The sequence below is a fragment of the Telmatherina bonti genome, assembly GCF_933228915.1.
Source record: "Telmatherina bonti genome assembly, chromosome: 13".
Lineage (NCBI taxonomy): Eukaryota > Metazoa > Chordata > Actinopteri > Atheriniformes > Telmatherinidae > Telmatherina > Telmatherina bonti.
Window position 1 is genome coordinate 18,174,725 of NC_136611.1, and position 14,233 is coordinate 18,188,957.

Genomic DNA, 14,233 nt, shown 5'->3' on the forward strand with positions numbered 1-14,233 from the left:
TAGTTTTAGCGCTGCTGTCTGTTTGCCAGACAGGTAGTTGACCACAGCTCATCTATTGGCTTAAACACATGGTACATGTTCAAAAATACTACAAAACAGGAGCTAATTTGAAGCTGCTTGTACCGTGGTTTAGCACTGGCCAACCACTTGTCAACAATGCTTAATTGTATAATTTAAAAAAAATAAAAGTTATATATGTATATAACTATATGTATGTATGTGTGTGTGTACATATAATATGTAAGATAAATAATTTCTTCCACTTGCACCTTGTGTGCAGATCTCATGTCTAGAATGAAGTTGAAGTACTTTCCTGTAACCTGGTAAAGTCATAGAATCCCACAGATCCCACTGTTGTTTTCAATATCCTGATCGCCCTCCTCCTACTTTTTTCTAAACCCCATCTTGCTCCTGTCTGCTCCCTGCCCCCGTTTTTTTTCCACCCCGTCCTCCCTCCCAGTGTGTGTGTGTGTGTGTGTCTGTGTGTGTGTGTGTTTGTGAGTGAGTGAGCAGTTCAGCCCTTCCTAGCAGGCAAACGAAGTAAACTCCCCCTTTTTGCCTCTCCGCCTTTTTCTCCCTCTCTCAGCTGGCCTCGCTGCTACTGTCAGACCAGGTTGGAGGACAATCTGCTCCAACTGCTGCTGCTGCTGCTGCTGCTGCTGGTATGTTTTGTGTGGTGTGGACTTTCTCACGTTGCGGCGAACCCACACACACACAAACAGGGACTTGCATGTTTGATACTCCCTCCCGCCTCTCGCTCCCTCTACGGCATACACACACTCAGAAGAAGAGGAGGTGTGTGTGAACGGTGGATCCTGTCGTGTGGAGAGCATAGAGGAGAAGAGAGGAGGCGAGCGGCAGACTCTACAATGCCAGGGCAGGGAGAACGGCTGAAGTGCTGCCTCTGTCTGTGGAACCGGAGTCCTCTGCTGCTGCTTGGACTGTTCTCTCTACACACACAAGTATACGGTGAGTTACCACAAACTTTCTTTATTCACTGCCACCCCCGACCTTGCCGATGGTTTTCCTGAGCTGTGCACTGAAGTCACTCTTCTGCAAGTTGCTCATAATATGTGCTCTTTACACTGAAAGACATTGTTAACTGAAATACTTCACTCATCAGAACTGGAGAACTTGTCCGCTAAGTTGGACACTTATTTACTTAGTTGGTACTTCTGAAATCTGCGTTGTGCTTTGTAGTATTTGAGTTTTAAAAGCAACTTGTCATATCATATCAATTTGAGGAATTGACTTTGAATTGAATTACATCAGCTGATGATGACATTAGTGAAATAATATATATTTATACAATAATAATAATAATAATAAAAATAATAATAATAACATATTATAATATATATATATATATATATATATATATATATATGTATATATATATATGTATATATGTATATATATGTGTATATATATATGTATATAAATATGTATATATGTATATATATGTGTATATAAATATGTGTGTGTGTATATATGTATATATATATATATATATATATATATATATATATATATATATATATATATATATATATATATATATATTTCGATTTATATTTATATTCCAGAAGAAGACAGTAGTTTTCTTTTTATCAGACATCATTTTTATCACTAATGGATCACTTTTACTGACCGTTAGCGCTGACCGCATCATCCGCTTTGCCTGTAACCATGTTTGGTATCTACTGTGTTGTGAGGTGCTGGAAAGTGATTGTGTCAGATTTAATGGTCTGTTATGTTTAGTGTCATGATGTGTGTCAGAATGTTTTCGTTCTCCGTTTCTGTTGTTTCTCTTGACACCCACAGCTCATTTTCACCAATCTGACTGGAAAGAATTCAAGTGATCCCATCTGCAATAATGCAGGCTTCAACAATGATAAAAGGTCATTTGAGATTATTTAAGTATGGGCTCTGTGATGCTATAGCAGCAGCGGACTCTGAGGTCTGGAGGTCGCCTTGACTTCTTGTCATCCCTTCCTCTCATTTGTCGTTCTCTCACAGTGGTTGGTTGGCTGGCTTTCCTGTGAAGTCCACTTTAAGTTATACCGTCTTCCTTTGATTCGTGCCGCTCCTGACAGATGCTGTGCTGTCATCCTTAACTAACCGTTGGAGCAAATAGCAGTCGCTTAGAATGCCACAGACATTTGAGCATTTTCACTATACACTTATATACACATGAATCCAAGCGCACAAAGTGTTTGAATGTTTCGGATTCATGGTAACACTGACTCTTCTGTCCAAGAAGCCACAGTGCAGCTGCCAAGGAATAAGACATATGTTAAATCTGACACAAAGTTGGATCTCTACCAAAACTACTTGTGCCGTTTTCCTGGCAAATAGTTTTTTTTTATTTATTTATTTTTTTATAACTGTTATATCTTTAATACTAAGCTCACATTGACTCAGAAAAGTTTTCATTTTCTGCAAGTGAAAAGTGTGGTTTATATTCCTGTTTTAATTGCTTCATTTCTAAATTTGTGTTTGTGGGATATTGAAAAATCTTCATGCCATAGCTGTAAATTCTGATGTCGTGAAGCTTTGTATAAAGTCAGTGTGCAACCTGTTGGTTAGCGAGGCACATTGTTTGTCTCCGATGTGTGAAATGTCCGGGCAGAATGCTCAGACTTGTGAAAAAATAAAAAATAAAAAACACAGAGGATTTTTTTGTTAAGCTTTAAATCAGTTTTCCCAAATTTCTGAAAACACAGCTGTAACCATTTTATTTCACGTAACACAGCAAACATCAGAGGGATGGTTTTGAGTCATGGTCAAATGCCAAGAACAACAACAAATGATGCTTATTAGGTTGTGTAATTGTTTCACTTCATGTAAAAATGTATTATTTTCCTATTCAAAATACAAAAAGCCTGCATGTGCTATTTATGTTAAGTATATGTACATGTAGATCATATATTTCTGCTTTAATATCTGTTGCGTGACAAGGTTTGTAGAACATGCTTTTTAAGATAACACTTGCAGGGATTCTTCTGTGTTTCCAATATAATGGACATGGGGTTGTGTTTCTTTTATATCTGAAATGCTTTATTAGCTACAGGTTAGAATACATAATGTTAAGCTCACGGGTGTTTTAGTTCCAGGGACCATTATTTATCATGTTAGTCACAGCAAATGGGATAATGTACAAACAAATCTAGCAGCTTTTTATTGCTGATGCCAGGTAACAATCTAAACTCTAGACGTCTATTTTAGTGCTTATGCACCTTAAAGAGATTTTATCAGGTTTTTAATGTTTGTATGGAGTCTTTACAGGTCAAATATACCATTCTCTTAAAATAAAATTGTTTTCTTTAGATGTTCCCGTATGAGGATTCCTTAAACAGAATAATAATTATTTGTTTATTAAAGTTTCCCTGGTCAGAGTTATAATGCGAGGAAAAAGCTCAGATTCTAAACCTGAAACAGTCAGAACACTGATTCATTGCATGCTTCAGCCAAGATGTTATTTGCTCATTAAAGTAAATGAAGTCTCAGAAACACATCCAAACTGTCAAAATTGTATTCAAATAGCGTTCACCTGCAGCCCGAAACTGCCTTGTTTACCAGCTGACATGCGGATGATGGATTGGACCGGCAACGGGCTCATTCAGTGGCTGACACTCCGATGATTGATTGTCTGGGCAACAGATTCTGCTTTGACTGAACAGGCAAATATTTGTTTTTTCTTAAAAAGAAAAAAAAAACATGAGAAAGATAGAGCTGGTAGGGTAAGATTTTAATTTTCCCTTTTTTTTTAGCAAATCTTTCTCCTTCGGCATCAACCATTTTGCTCCTATATTCTTCCGTTATCCACTGCACCTCTCTTGCGCCAAAACAACTCCGATACTTGACTCAGAGGAAGTCTAGACTCGGGTCAGCTAGTGTTTCTCGGTGCTGTTGCTACAGGTGAAGCGCAGCCGTTGATGGCAGCAGACAGATCCTGTGTTGTCTGTACCAAGGGCACAGTTTGGCCTTCAGACATTTTATCGTTCTCTGTTGCAAGTAAATAAAGGACGTTGTATTCATCTTTCTACAAGGAGAGAGGAGCGCACAGGAGAATTCACACACTTTATAAATCAGACGCATACACATCTTCTGTGACCTTCCACCTACACAAGGCTGCAGCTCTCAATGTGAAGAGGGAGCGTGATAGCTTACATTTCATTGTCCTTGGTGGGAATAAGCACTGCTGGATCAGTTTTCACAGTCGCAGCTCCGCCAGTTGCTTTGCTTTTGTCACTGCTTGGCAAAGACACTGCTGCACGCTGCAGACGTTTCCATTTTGTTTTATGGAAATATAACATCGCCTGGTCAGACCAGTCCAGTTGCACATCACACATTGACACTGTGCCAGTGGTGAGCACTGTTTTGTTTGCATTTAACGGTGATGTTTTTGGTTTCAGAAGACATCAATTTACTACTGTGTGTGTGTGTGTGTGTGTGTGTGTGTGTGTGTGTGTGTGTCACCTACGTTTCCCTTGAGATTTAAAGTTCATTTGAGTTAGTTTATTTTAATTGGCTGAATATGGACTTGTGATGCTGAAGACCCTTTGTGTTTTTCTTTTTTGTACAAAAAAAAAAAGACTAAACAGATTGGATGATCTGTAATATTTACATTTCTCGCTCTGCAAACGATGACATCAGTGCATTTCATCACCTAAAAAACCTTCAGTTTAGTCTTCTCAGAAGAACAAGCAGTGAAGATTTTGTGGTGACTGATTTGTCGGGTGATCACTAACAAGCTATTGTCTCTGCAGGCGTTTGCCTCCAACATTTCAGTTTAAAAAGCAGCTTTTCAACAAAGTCGAAGCACAGCGCTTCAGGGCTGACTCACTGTACCAAATTGCTGCTTGTTCTTTCTGCACTCCGGCCTCAAAGCGTTCTGGCAAGATGTGTTTCTGATCACTTGCTGGAAACTAATACCTCATTAGAACTGCAATGTACTGGCTGTAATGCGGAGAGGTAAGGTGTTGCTGCCCGTTGTGGGAAACACAGTGAGACAAAGTGTTTCACAGTAAACTCACACCTTAGATTAACTTTTTTGTTTTCTCTTTAGAGACATCTGAATAATTTTTTCTTTGAAGATCCAGGGTCCTCATAGAGTGGTCTTCCACTGAGTAATGTTGCCAAGACAGGATGGAGAAAGGCTAATGCGGTGGCAGGGAAATTAGAGGGGTTGGTGACAAAGCAGTGACATAGATGTGAGCGTCTAATGTACCGCGTTGGACCTGAACTATTAGAGTTGATGAAAACATTGGAGAAAAAGTCATCTTGAAGTGACCTCTAAAAGGTGAAGTTAGGAGAAGCATGGATAGCTTGGTACTGAAGGGTATTACATCCTGTAATTGATACAGATCCAGTAACTTCTATCCCAGTCAGATTACCGGTCTGGTGCTGACTTCTTAAGACACAGCTGGAGCAAGGGAAGTTGTCTGTGTGTGTGTGTGTGTGTGTGTGTGTGTGTGTGTGTGTGTGTGTGTGTGTGTGTGTGTGTGTGTGTGTGTGTGTGTGTGTGTGTGTGTGTGTTATAAAGAGAGAGAGAGACAAGCAGTGAGTGAGGCAAACTTTTGTTATGCGAGTCTCAGTCTTACATCGTGAACCTTTAGTGAATTAATTAGAGAAGAAATGCGGATATGAAGGCGGAAGATAAGTTGTCAGGTTCACTTTTTCTGCAGGAGTTTCCAGTTGTCTCCTTGTATATTACAGCTGCTGTGGCTTTTTGTGATGGTCAGGTAGACTTTTTTTGTGCATTTGTTCTTCTAATGCTGTAGTGGTCTTTGTGGGAAGCAGCACAACGTTGTGAACGGCACAACGTGTAACACAATAAAGTGATGGACAGAAAACAGGTGAGGCAGAGCACAGCAGAGCAAAGCTGGCAGCCACAGCCACATCGCACAGGGACTAGAAAGGCTTATGATTTTCCATGCACATGCGCCCCCTCCATCATACTCTACCCTACAACTACTCCCTGCCATTCAAACCTTTTTTGTTTTTTTTTAGGGGGGGGGTTTGTGGAAAAATAAACAAAAGCACATGAAATCATGAATTTGATTTCAAGACTGGGAAATAGTGTTTGGAAAAAAGTTAGAAAGATCTCTGCAAGGTCATATGTTAAGCCTGTTACATACTCCACGAGAAGCGAGAAGAAAATGACATCATGTTGTTCTCGCGGACGTGTTTGAGGACAGTTCTTCACACACCGGGCTGGCAGAACTTTTTTCTTGCGGGGCTGCGAGAAATATCGTGTGATTGGTCAGACATTAGAGGTGGGCGTCGTTAACACGGAGAAAGCATGAAGCGGAGTTGCTGCTTCCGTGTGTTCGCTGTTTGCCGGCAACACGGATTGTTTTGACAAAACAGCTGGTTGAGGTGGTGAGAAAGTATGAACATTTCTACACGTGGCATTAAAACACTCGGACCCAGCCACGTGCACAAACCCGCCCTGCCGCGTGCACGACCCGTCCTGCCGCGGATGAAGTTGCTCATTAAATATAAAACTAGAAAGAACCCTTTTAAAAAATTCCTGGATCCAAACGGTGATCCGGATCACCACCAAAATTTAATCAGTTTTTTGTTTTTACATTTGCAACAACTCTTGCAATATTTATAAAAATCCATCCGTAACCTTTTAAGTTATCTTGAGCAAAAAGACGCCGGGGAAAACAACCTCCTTGGCGGAGGTAACAACCAGGTTCGCACATAAAAGCAGACATCGGCGCCCCGCAGTGATCCCTCCCCACTGCAGACGTGCTTCTCGTGGAGTATGTATGGACCTGCGGAACAAGACGTTTTTTCTTGTTCTTGCAGCCTCGAGAACAAGAACTCAGTTCTTGCATCTCGTGGAGTATGGAACAAGTTTTAGACCTCTGCAAGATCTAACATGCATCCTTTAATTTGCCATAGTGTTCATCCACCAGAGGGCAGTAATGAGTACTAATTTACGTTCACTTCATTGTTTCGACACCAGTTGGTAGTGGTAATTTATAGTTATTAGGTTTACAACCACCCAGAAGAAGTAGAGCAATAATATCTTTTATTGTAATCAGCTTCTTTGGTGACTTTTCTGGTACTTTTTATTTGTCGATTTCTGTGTCATCTTGTTCCTGTTTCTCTTCCTCTTCTCTGGTTTGTTCCTTTCGCTGGTTGCATGTGGGCCAACTCAGTACTGCCCCCATGATTTCCGGCTGTATCATTCCGTCATCTGCACTGAGTGACGGATCTGCAAGGACCATAAAAAAGCACCAAATTCCATAACTAACGCAGAAGACTGACAAAACTCCCTGTCCATCTGTCCATCTATCTATCTGTCTTCTGCGTTGAGCATAAATGGGCCTTTAAGCTTTGGAGCTGCTCTTGGAACTTTGCCTCTAGCTCAAGGAGAGAAAACTTCAGTCAGTCCAGTGCTAAACCACTGCTATAGTCTGAAAAGAAAATTACCTTTTACCCTTCAGTTTGACAACCGTCCCACCTACACTAATAACTAACCAGGTTCTGGAAAAGGCTGAGTCTCAGTCTAGGTTACAAATTATCTTAAGCCAGGAAAAATTAACTTCATAAAGTGTTATTTGTTTTCCCCACTTTTCTGTTGTCATTTAATGTTATTTTTAGATTTACACTGGAGAAAAAAATGGGGAAAGACAATTTCTATCACAAGTTCCCTTCCTTCCACCACTGCTGATATCTTTGTAGAGGATTATTTCTCTAGGTTGAGTTGTGCCATTCTTAGTTTAAACAAATGTAATCATCACTACGTTTTAATGGTGTGAAGCAGTTGTCCACAATGTTTCCAGTCAAAAGTTGCTTGGGTTTATTCATTTTTTATGAAAAAAAAAAAGACATTTTATGTTGTTTTTTTTTTTTTTTAAATCAGGAGTAGGCATCATTCTGTTGGTTTGATTATTATTAGATAAGACAAGCAGAGGAAGTGAAGACATGAAAAACAGAATGTAGCAAAGAAAACATAAATTTACCCTGCAATTTAAACCTCTTTTGTTATTCTCAGGATACACATTTTAGAGCAAATGGCTTTGCAATACAGCAGCTCATCATATGCTATGATGGGTACCTAATGGGGGATCCAGATGGGAGTGGATTTTAAGTATGTGTGCATGTTTGTGTACAGGCTTCAGCCTGCAGCATGTTTGGCCAGTAAGATAGTACAGCGAAGGCCCGGAGCCGCTGATGGCTGATATGTGACTTAGTTAATGGGAGGCTAATCAGGCATAGGAGACAGTGAGACGCACACAACTGTAAAAACACACACTCTTATGCAACCACTCTTTAACACATGAATACACGCTAATGTCCACAGTTCTCACATTATACACACATAAGTAGGAATACATTAATATACTTCAACGCACACATACACTTACACTAAGCAGAACACATACATGCATTCATCCTCCTTCACTGTACACATATAAATGTTGTAAATGGCTGGGAAAACGACTGTGGAGATGACTGAGACATGACAGCTTGGAACTTTGGGAAATAAATACATGGCGTCTGTAATGTTACCACCATCAGGCCTCCCCATACACACACTCACTCAGCTCACAGTGTAAAGTCACCTACACACAGATTTGCTTGTGTGTAGACTCCTCATCGTTCTCCTTGAACTTAGATTTTGTGTGTTTACAATTCCATTTAAATAACTATATTCACATTCAGTGGTTAAGACTTATCCATGAAATTTGAGTTGGTTTAAATAATAGTGTTTCATCTTACTGAAAAACATCTTATTTTTATGTTTATTCCTTTATATTGCATCTACTAACAGCTATATGCGTTCTGAGTGTGCGTTTATGACTTATTTCATGCTCCTTACACTCTAGGTATGTGTTTTTGTGTGCACTAGAGTTCCTAGTTACACAGCAGTTTGACCTGTATGTTGTGTGTCAGTTATGCACACTGCGTGTCTGTGATGTAAAATGTTTAGTTTTATAAAGACAATAATAAACATTTGTGCTGAGTATTTTCGGCTGTGCTCCAATGGTAATCTTAAATCAGATCCACAAAGCTTGGGACGTACAACATGTAAATGAGGATGCATGCTGATTGAAGAGATATATTAAATTTACATAAATGTAAATCTCTGCGCAGAATAATGTGCATGGAATAAAATCACTGACTTAAACAAGTTTTGATGTGAAAGAAAAGTACAGTGCACTAAAAGAAAAAAAAAAAAAAATCCGCTTTTAACCCTATGTGTGTGCAATTTGTTGCTTTAATATCAATTTTACTTTATTATTTCTTTTAAAACCATCAGAGTCCAGAAAAGCCAACCCATGCTAAGTAAGGCAGAAAGCTTTGTGTTAATTTAAGATCCATATCACAAATAACAAAGTTTAGTCAAACACAAGTGACCTCCACCGAGACTTTACTTCCTCCAAACAGGGCAAAGTGATCGTTAAAACTTACAGGCAAAAGAAAGTCAGAGTAAAATCTCTCAGGCAAAGCAGTGCAGGTGAAAGGAGATCATTGTGATGTACAGATATATAAAACCAAACTTTCATTTTCTGTTTTCTAAAAAGCAATATTTTAATAGACAAATGAGTCTTTAAAAAGGAAAAAAAAGTGATAACCAAGTAGGCTTCTTACATTTCAAGAACAGAAGTGTTAATAAAGATAAATGAGGTTTAAATTTCTTATTCTTCTTTGTTGTCAGCCATCTATTTTTCTTAATACCACTTATTCCAATTCAGGCTCAGAGATGGATTGGAGCCTGTCCCAGGAATTAGTGAGCGACAGGCATGGTACACTGAGAACAGATCGCTAGGCTATAGCAGGGCCAACACACAGAGATAAACAACCACGCACACTAACTCCTAGTGGGAATTTAAACTAACCAATTAACCTGCATGTCATTGGACTGTGAGAGGAAGCCAGAGTACGCAGAGAGAACCTTTGTATACACAACCACAACATGCAAACTCCACACAGAAAAGCCGCTGTTTGGACCTCTTCAGCCCATTTTATTGTCATATTATAGTAAATTGGAACTTTAAACACATTACCCTAAACTTGAATATAAATTAGATACTATATAAACAAATAACTTAGCGAAACATTTAAAAATATAAGTGAAATACAAAACAAAAGGAAAACATTGTGATTTCTGTTGTCGTAGTAATAATTTTCATTTCTAAAAAGTTCATTCTGTCGTGTATTTTAGTTGCAACTAGGGCTGGGCGATATGACCTTTTAGTAATATCCCGATATTTTAATGCCATGTCACGATATACGATATATATCTTGATATTTACCTTAGCCTTGAATGAATGCTTTGGTGCATACAATCACATCGGTAAGATGATTTTGTGTCTCCTTTAAAACATAATTGCTCATACTGCATTAAGATATGCTGATTTTAAACATTTATGCCAAAAGGATGAATTTGTAACGAAGCAAACTGATCAAAACCGCATTTATTGAACAGTTAAAGCAGTGGCAGAAACATGTCATTTTAAAACAAAATAAAGTGACTGCATGATGTAATAAAGGCAACGTATGAAAATAGGTGCTCTAGGGGGTGAGTTTTCAAATGATGAAGTATTATAAGGCTTTGCTTTATGGATACGTTTTTGAGTTGTTGTGTATTATAATAATCAGTCTTATAATACAGGCAGAATGTCCTTGTATCGTCTCCAATAAACGGCTTCAGCCAGTTTTTAATTCAGGATTTGATTCCCACTCCTTTCTGTACTTTCTAGAGACATGACGAGCTAGATAAATATACTTGTGTCACACACACAGTAGATGAGGTGAGTAAGTGACAGAGGTTGTGAATTTAATCAAAAATAATTAATTATTTTTACGTGACGTGAAATACTTTGTAATTTACGTCCCACTCTGCAATCCAGAGCGGGATCAGTGGCAGATTTGTCTGTTCATTGTGACTGTAGGTGGAGTCGTGCAGGTGTCCTCTCTGCTCCTCTGACTGCTGGAGCTGCAGCCGGAGCGACTGAGTGCTTTAGGACGGGGAGAGACTCTCGTTCTGACAATAACTTTACAATATGCGCTTTAAAGTCACTCGCCAAAACACCAGGAAAATCTCCAATAACTCCAGCAAAAGTTGCTAGATTTGTCGCTAGTCGCTTTTCACAAAAAGTCGCCAAATTTAGCGAGAAAGTCGCCAAGTTGGCAACAGTGGCTACACGCTGCCTCTCATGACGTAGCACATAGCTCACGTTATGTACGTAACTAGGCGCGCTTGCTTTAACTCTGTGCAAAGCGGTGCAGAGTCGAGGAGGAGGGAGAAAACCCCGCCCACAGCTAAAAACAACTGCGTGACAACAGGATACTCGAATATGACGAATATAGGCATTGTCTATATCGCACAGGCGACTAGCCACGATATCTCGAGTATATTCAATATATCGCCCAGCCCTAGTTGCAAATTGTGTCTCCAAAGTGATAAACACCAACAATCGACGTAATGTTGACACTTATCTCTCATTTTATCAGGTCGCCGATCAGCCAACAACATATTTTTCCGGACGTTTCTGGAATCCAGGGTTAAAGTGGCTCACGTTGGTAGCACGGTTGCCGTGACCCATGTCCATAACCTAATCAAACCCTGAGCCTTGGCTGTAATCAAGCTATTTGTGTGCATTCCAGTTGAATAAGGTTAAACATGTGGGCTGATGCTTCAGCCTTCAAGGTTTTTACAAATACCACACACTAAAATTGACCTTTAAATTTTAATTTAAGTTATTCTTACACAAGATTTGTAACTTTTTGTATTTTCTTTATCCTAATGATATAAAAAAATATTGATCTTTCCCGGTTTTCTACTCTGAAAGTCACTGTGACATGTGCTGTTTATTTAAGGACTATGTCACATTTAAAAGCTAAGTGTCTGTTTGAGAAAATCAAACTCAAGCTCAAGGGTTTAATGTGTGGTTCAAGTGCAGTGATCTCTCAGCGAGGCAGACAAGCAAGTGTTGGCTTTTGCATGCAGTTCAGGTCCTGAAAAGATTGATACGTTGTCTGAAGCAGAATTCCACCAATGACTTGGGAATCATCTAGATCATGTCATCAAACATGTTTCTTTTTTTTTTTTTTTTTAAATTTTATTGACATTAAAATTTAGAATTTGTTTTGACTAATGTTTTGCAAGTAAGGTATGGCAGGAGCATGTTAACCCTTTGCCATTTTTTCTTATTACATTATGTATGGATAGGAATTAATGAGACTTTTTGCAGCAAATTTAGAGGAAATTTACCAATGTCATTCATCAATACCTGATATACCACATAGGCAAGGGATTGAGCACTACAACACAGTATCAGTATGATAACCCTGCATAGAGGGTGGGTCTGAATCTAAGAAGCAAATTATCAAGGGAACTAGGTCTGGTTCTTTTTTTATACCATAGGACTGTATCAATACTCTTTGCAAAGTTCAATATCAAGCTATGATAACGCACAAGATGGATGAATTGATGTCAATTGCAGTTGTAGAAACATGGCACAATACTTGGTTTAATAGGTTGCAATTAAAAATACACAGCTGTTGCTGTGATTTGGGGTTTATTTTATTCTTTGTGAAATTAAATTCCTCATATATATATATATATATATATATATATATATATATATATATATATATATATATATATATATATATATATATACACTGTTCACAAAAAGTTAGGGATATTCAGCTTTTGGGTGAAATTTCACAACAAGCCTAAAATGCATTCAAACCTGTACAGGTGAACTTAATGTGATCTTCTCTAAGCTTTTAAATGCACATGTCCAACTGTTAAATGTTTCAATAAATTTTGCACAAGTTTCTGTTCTCTAACAATGAGCTTAACGGCAAAAATCACGGCAGGTGTGTGATCCTTGAATTGACCAATAAATGTCCTGGTTCAATTAGAGCTGGTGTTTAAACAGTTGTCCTCATCATGCTGTTCACATTTTGACATCATGAGACCAAGACGACACCTAACAATGGAACAACAGTCCCTTGCCATTGCGATGCTTCAAACAGGACGTTCTCAGACAGAAGTGGCCACTGAGCTTGGAGTGTCACAGAGTGTCATCAGCAGGTTGCAACAGAGATATGGAGAGACTGGAAGAGTCACAGAAAGGCCTAGAAGTGGACGTCCTTTGGCCACATCCCGTGCTGATGACCGCTACATTGTGAACACTGCCCTGAGAAACCGGATGATGAATGCCACTCAAACTCCAGGCACGTTTAAGAGAGGTGAGAGGCACCCAAGTGTCATGTCAGACCATTCGAAACCGTTTCCATCAGTGTGGTCTGCGTGCTAGACGACCTGCACGGGTACCTGACCACACCACCAGGCACAGGCATCATCGTCTTGCATGGGCCAGGGAGCATTTACGCTGGACGAGGAACCAGTGGGCCCTCAGTGCTGTTCTCTGATGAAAGTCGATTCACACTGAGCAGAAATGATGGCCGGCAACGATGTTGGAGACGTCAGGGAGAGCGCTATGCATCAGCCACTGTTGTCACCAGGCGAGCTTTTGGTGGTGGCGGTGTTACAGTGTGGCCAGGGGTGTCACTTGGTACAGAACTGCCCTACACTTTGTGAATGGTACTGTGACAAGCCCATACTACCTGAATAACATCATTAATCCAGTGATTGTGCCCCTACATGAACAACACAGGCCTAATGTCATCTTCATGGACGACAATGCTCCTGCTCATCGAGGCCGCATCATCAGGGAACGGCTGTTGGAGACTGGTGTACCTCAAATGGAACGGCCTGCACTCTCTCCAGACCTGAATCCCATTGGAAACCTGTGGGATCAGCTGAGCCGTCGTGTAGAGGCTCGAAACCCTGCACCCCAGAACCTCAATGACCTGAGGGCTGCCTTCAAGAAGAGTGGGATGCCATGCCTCAGCAGGCAATAAGTTGCCTTGTGAACAGCATGAGACGTCGTTGTCAAGCTGTAATTGATGCTCAAGGGCACATGACGAGATATTGAGACGTTCAAATTTTTTGTTGTGGTGTAACTACCATTGTTGTTACCTTTTGTGTTGAATGAATTTTTTTGAGATGAGGAAATCAGTAGTGCATCCTTCTACTTAAATGTCTTACTTTTATGAAATTATATCACTGTAGCATGAACATATTGCATTTTCCATAAATTTCACCTGAAAAGCCAAATATCCCTAACTTTTTGTGAGTAGTGTATATATATATATATATATTATATATATATATATATATATATGT

The 14,233-nt window shown here is 39.5% G+C and overlaps 1 protein-coding gene across 1 annotated transcript in view; it reads right to left on the reverse strand.

The window, feature by feature from the left end:
* Nucleotides 1–524: 524 nt before the first annotated feature.
* The window catches only part of LOC306764475 (netrin receptor UNC5C-like), a gene marked incomplete at both ends in the record, with an annotated part of 199,831 nt that continues 186,122 nt past the window's right edge, over nucleotides 525–14,233 (reverse strand). Inside the window, 2 exons of the mRNA XM_079251649.1 lie at nucleotides 525–950; nucleotides 3,920–4,045. Of these exons, the coding sequence (XP_079107775.1) occupies nucleotides 525–950; nucleotides 3,920–4,045 (552 nt within the window). The remainder of the gene's footprint in view (nucleotides 951–3,919; nucleotides 4,046–14,233) is intronic.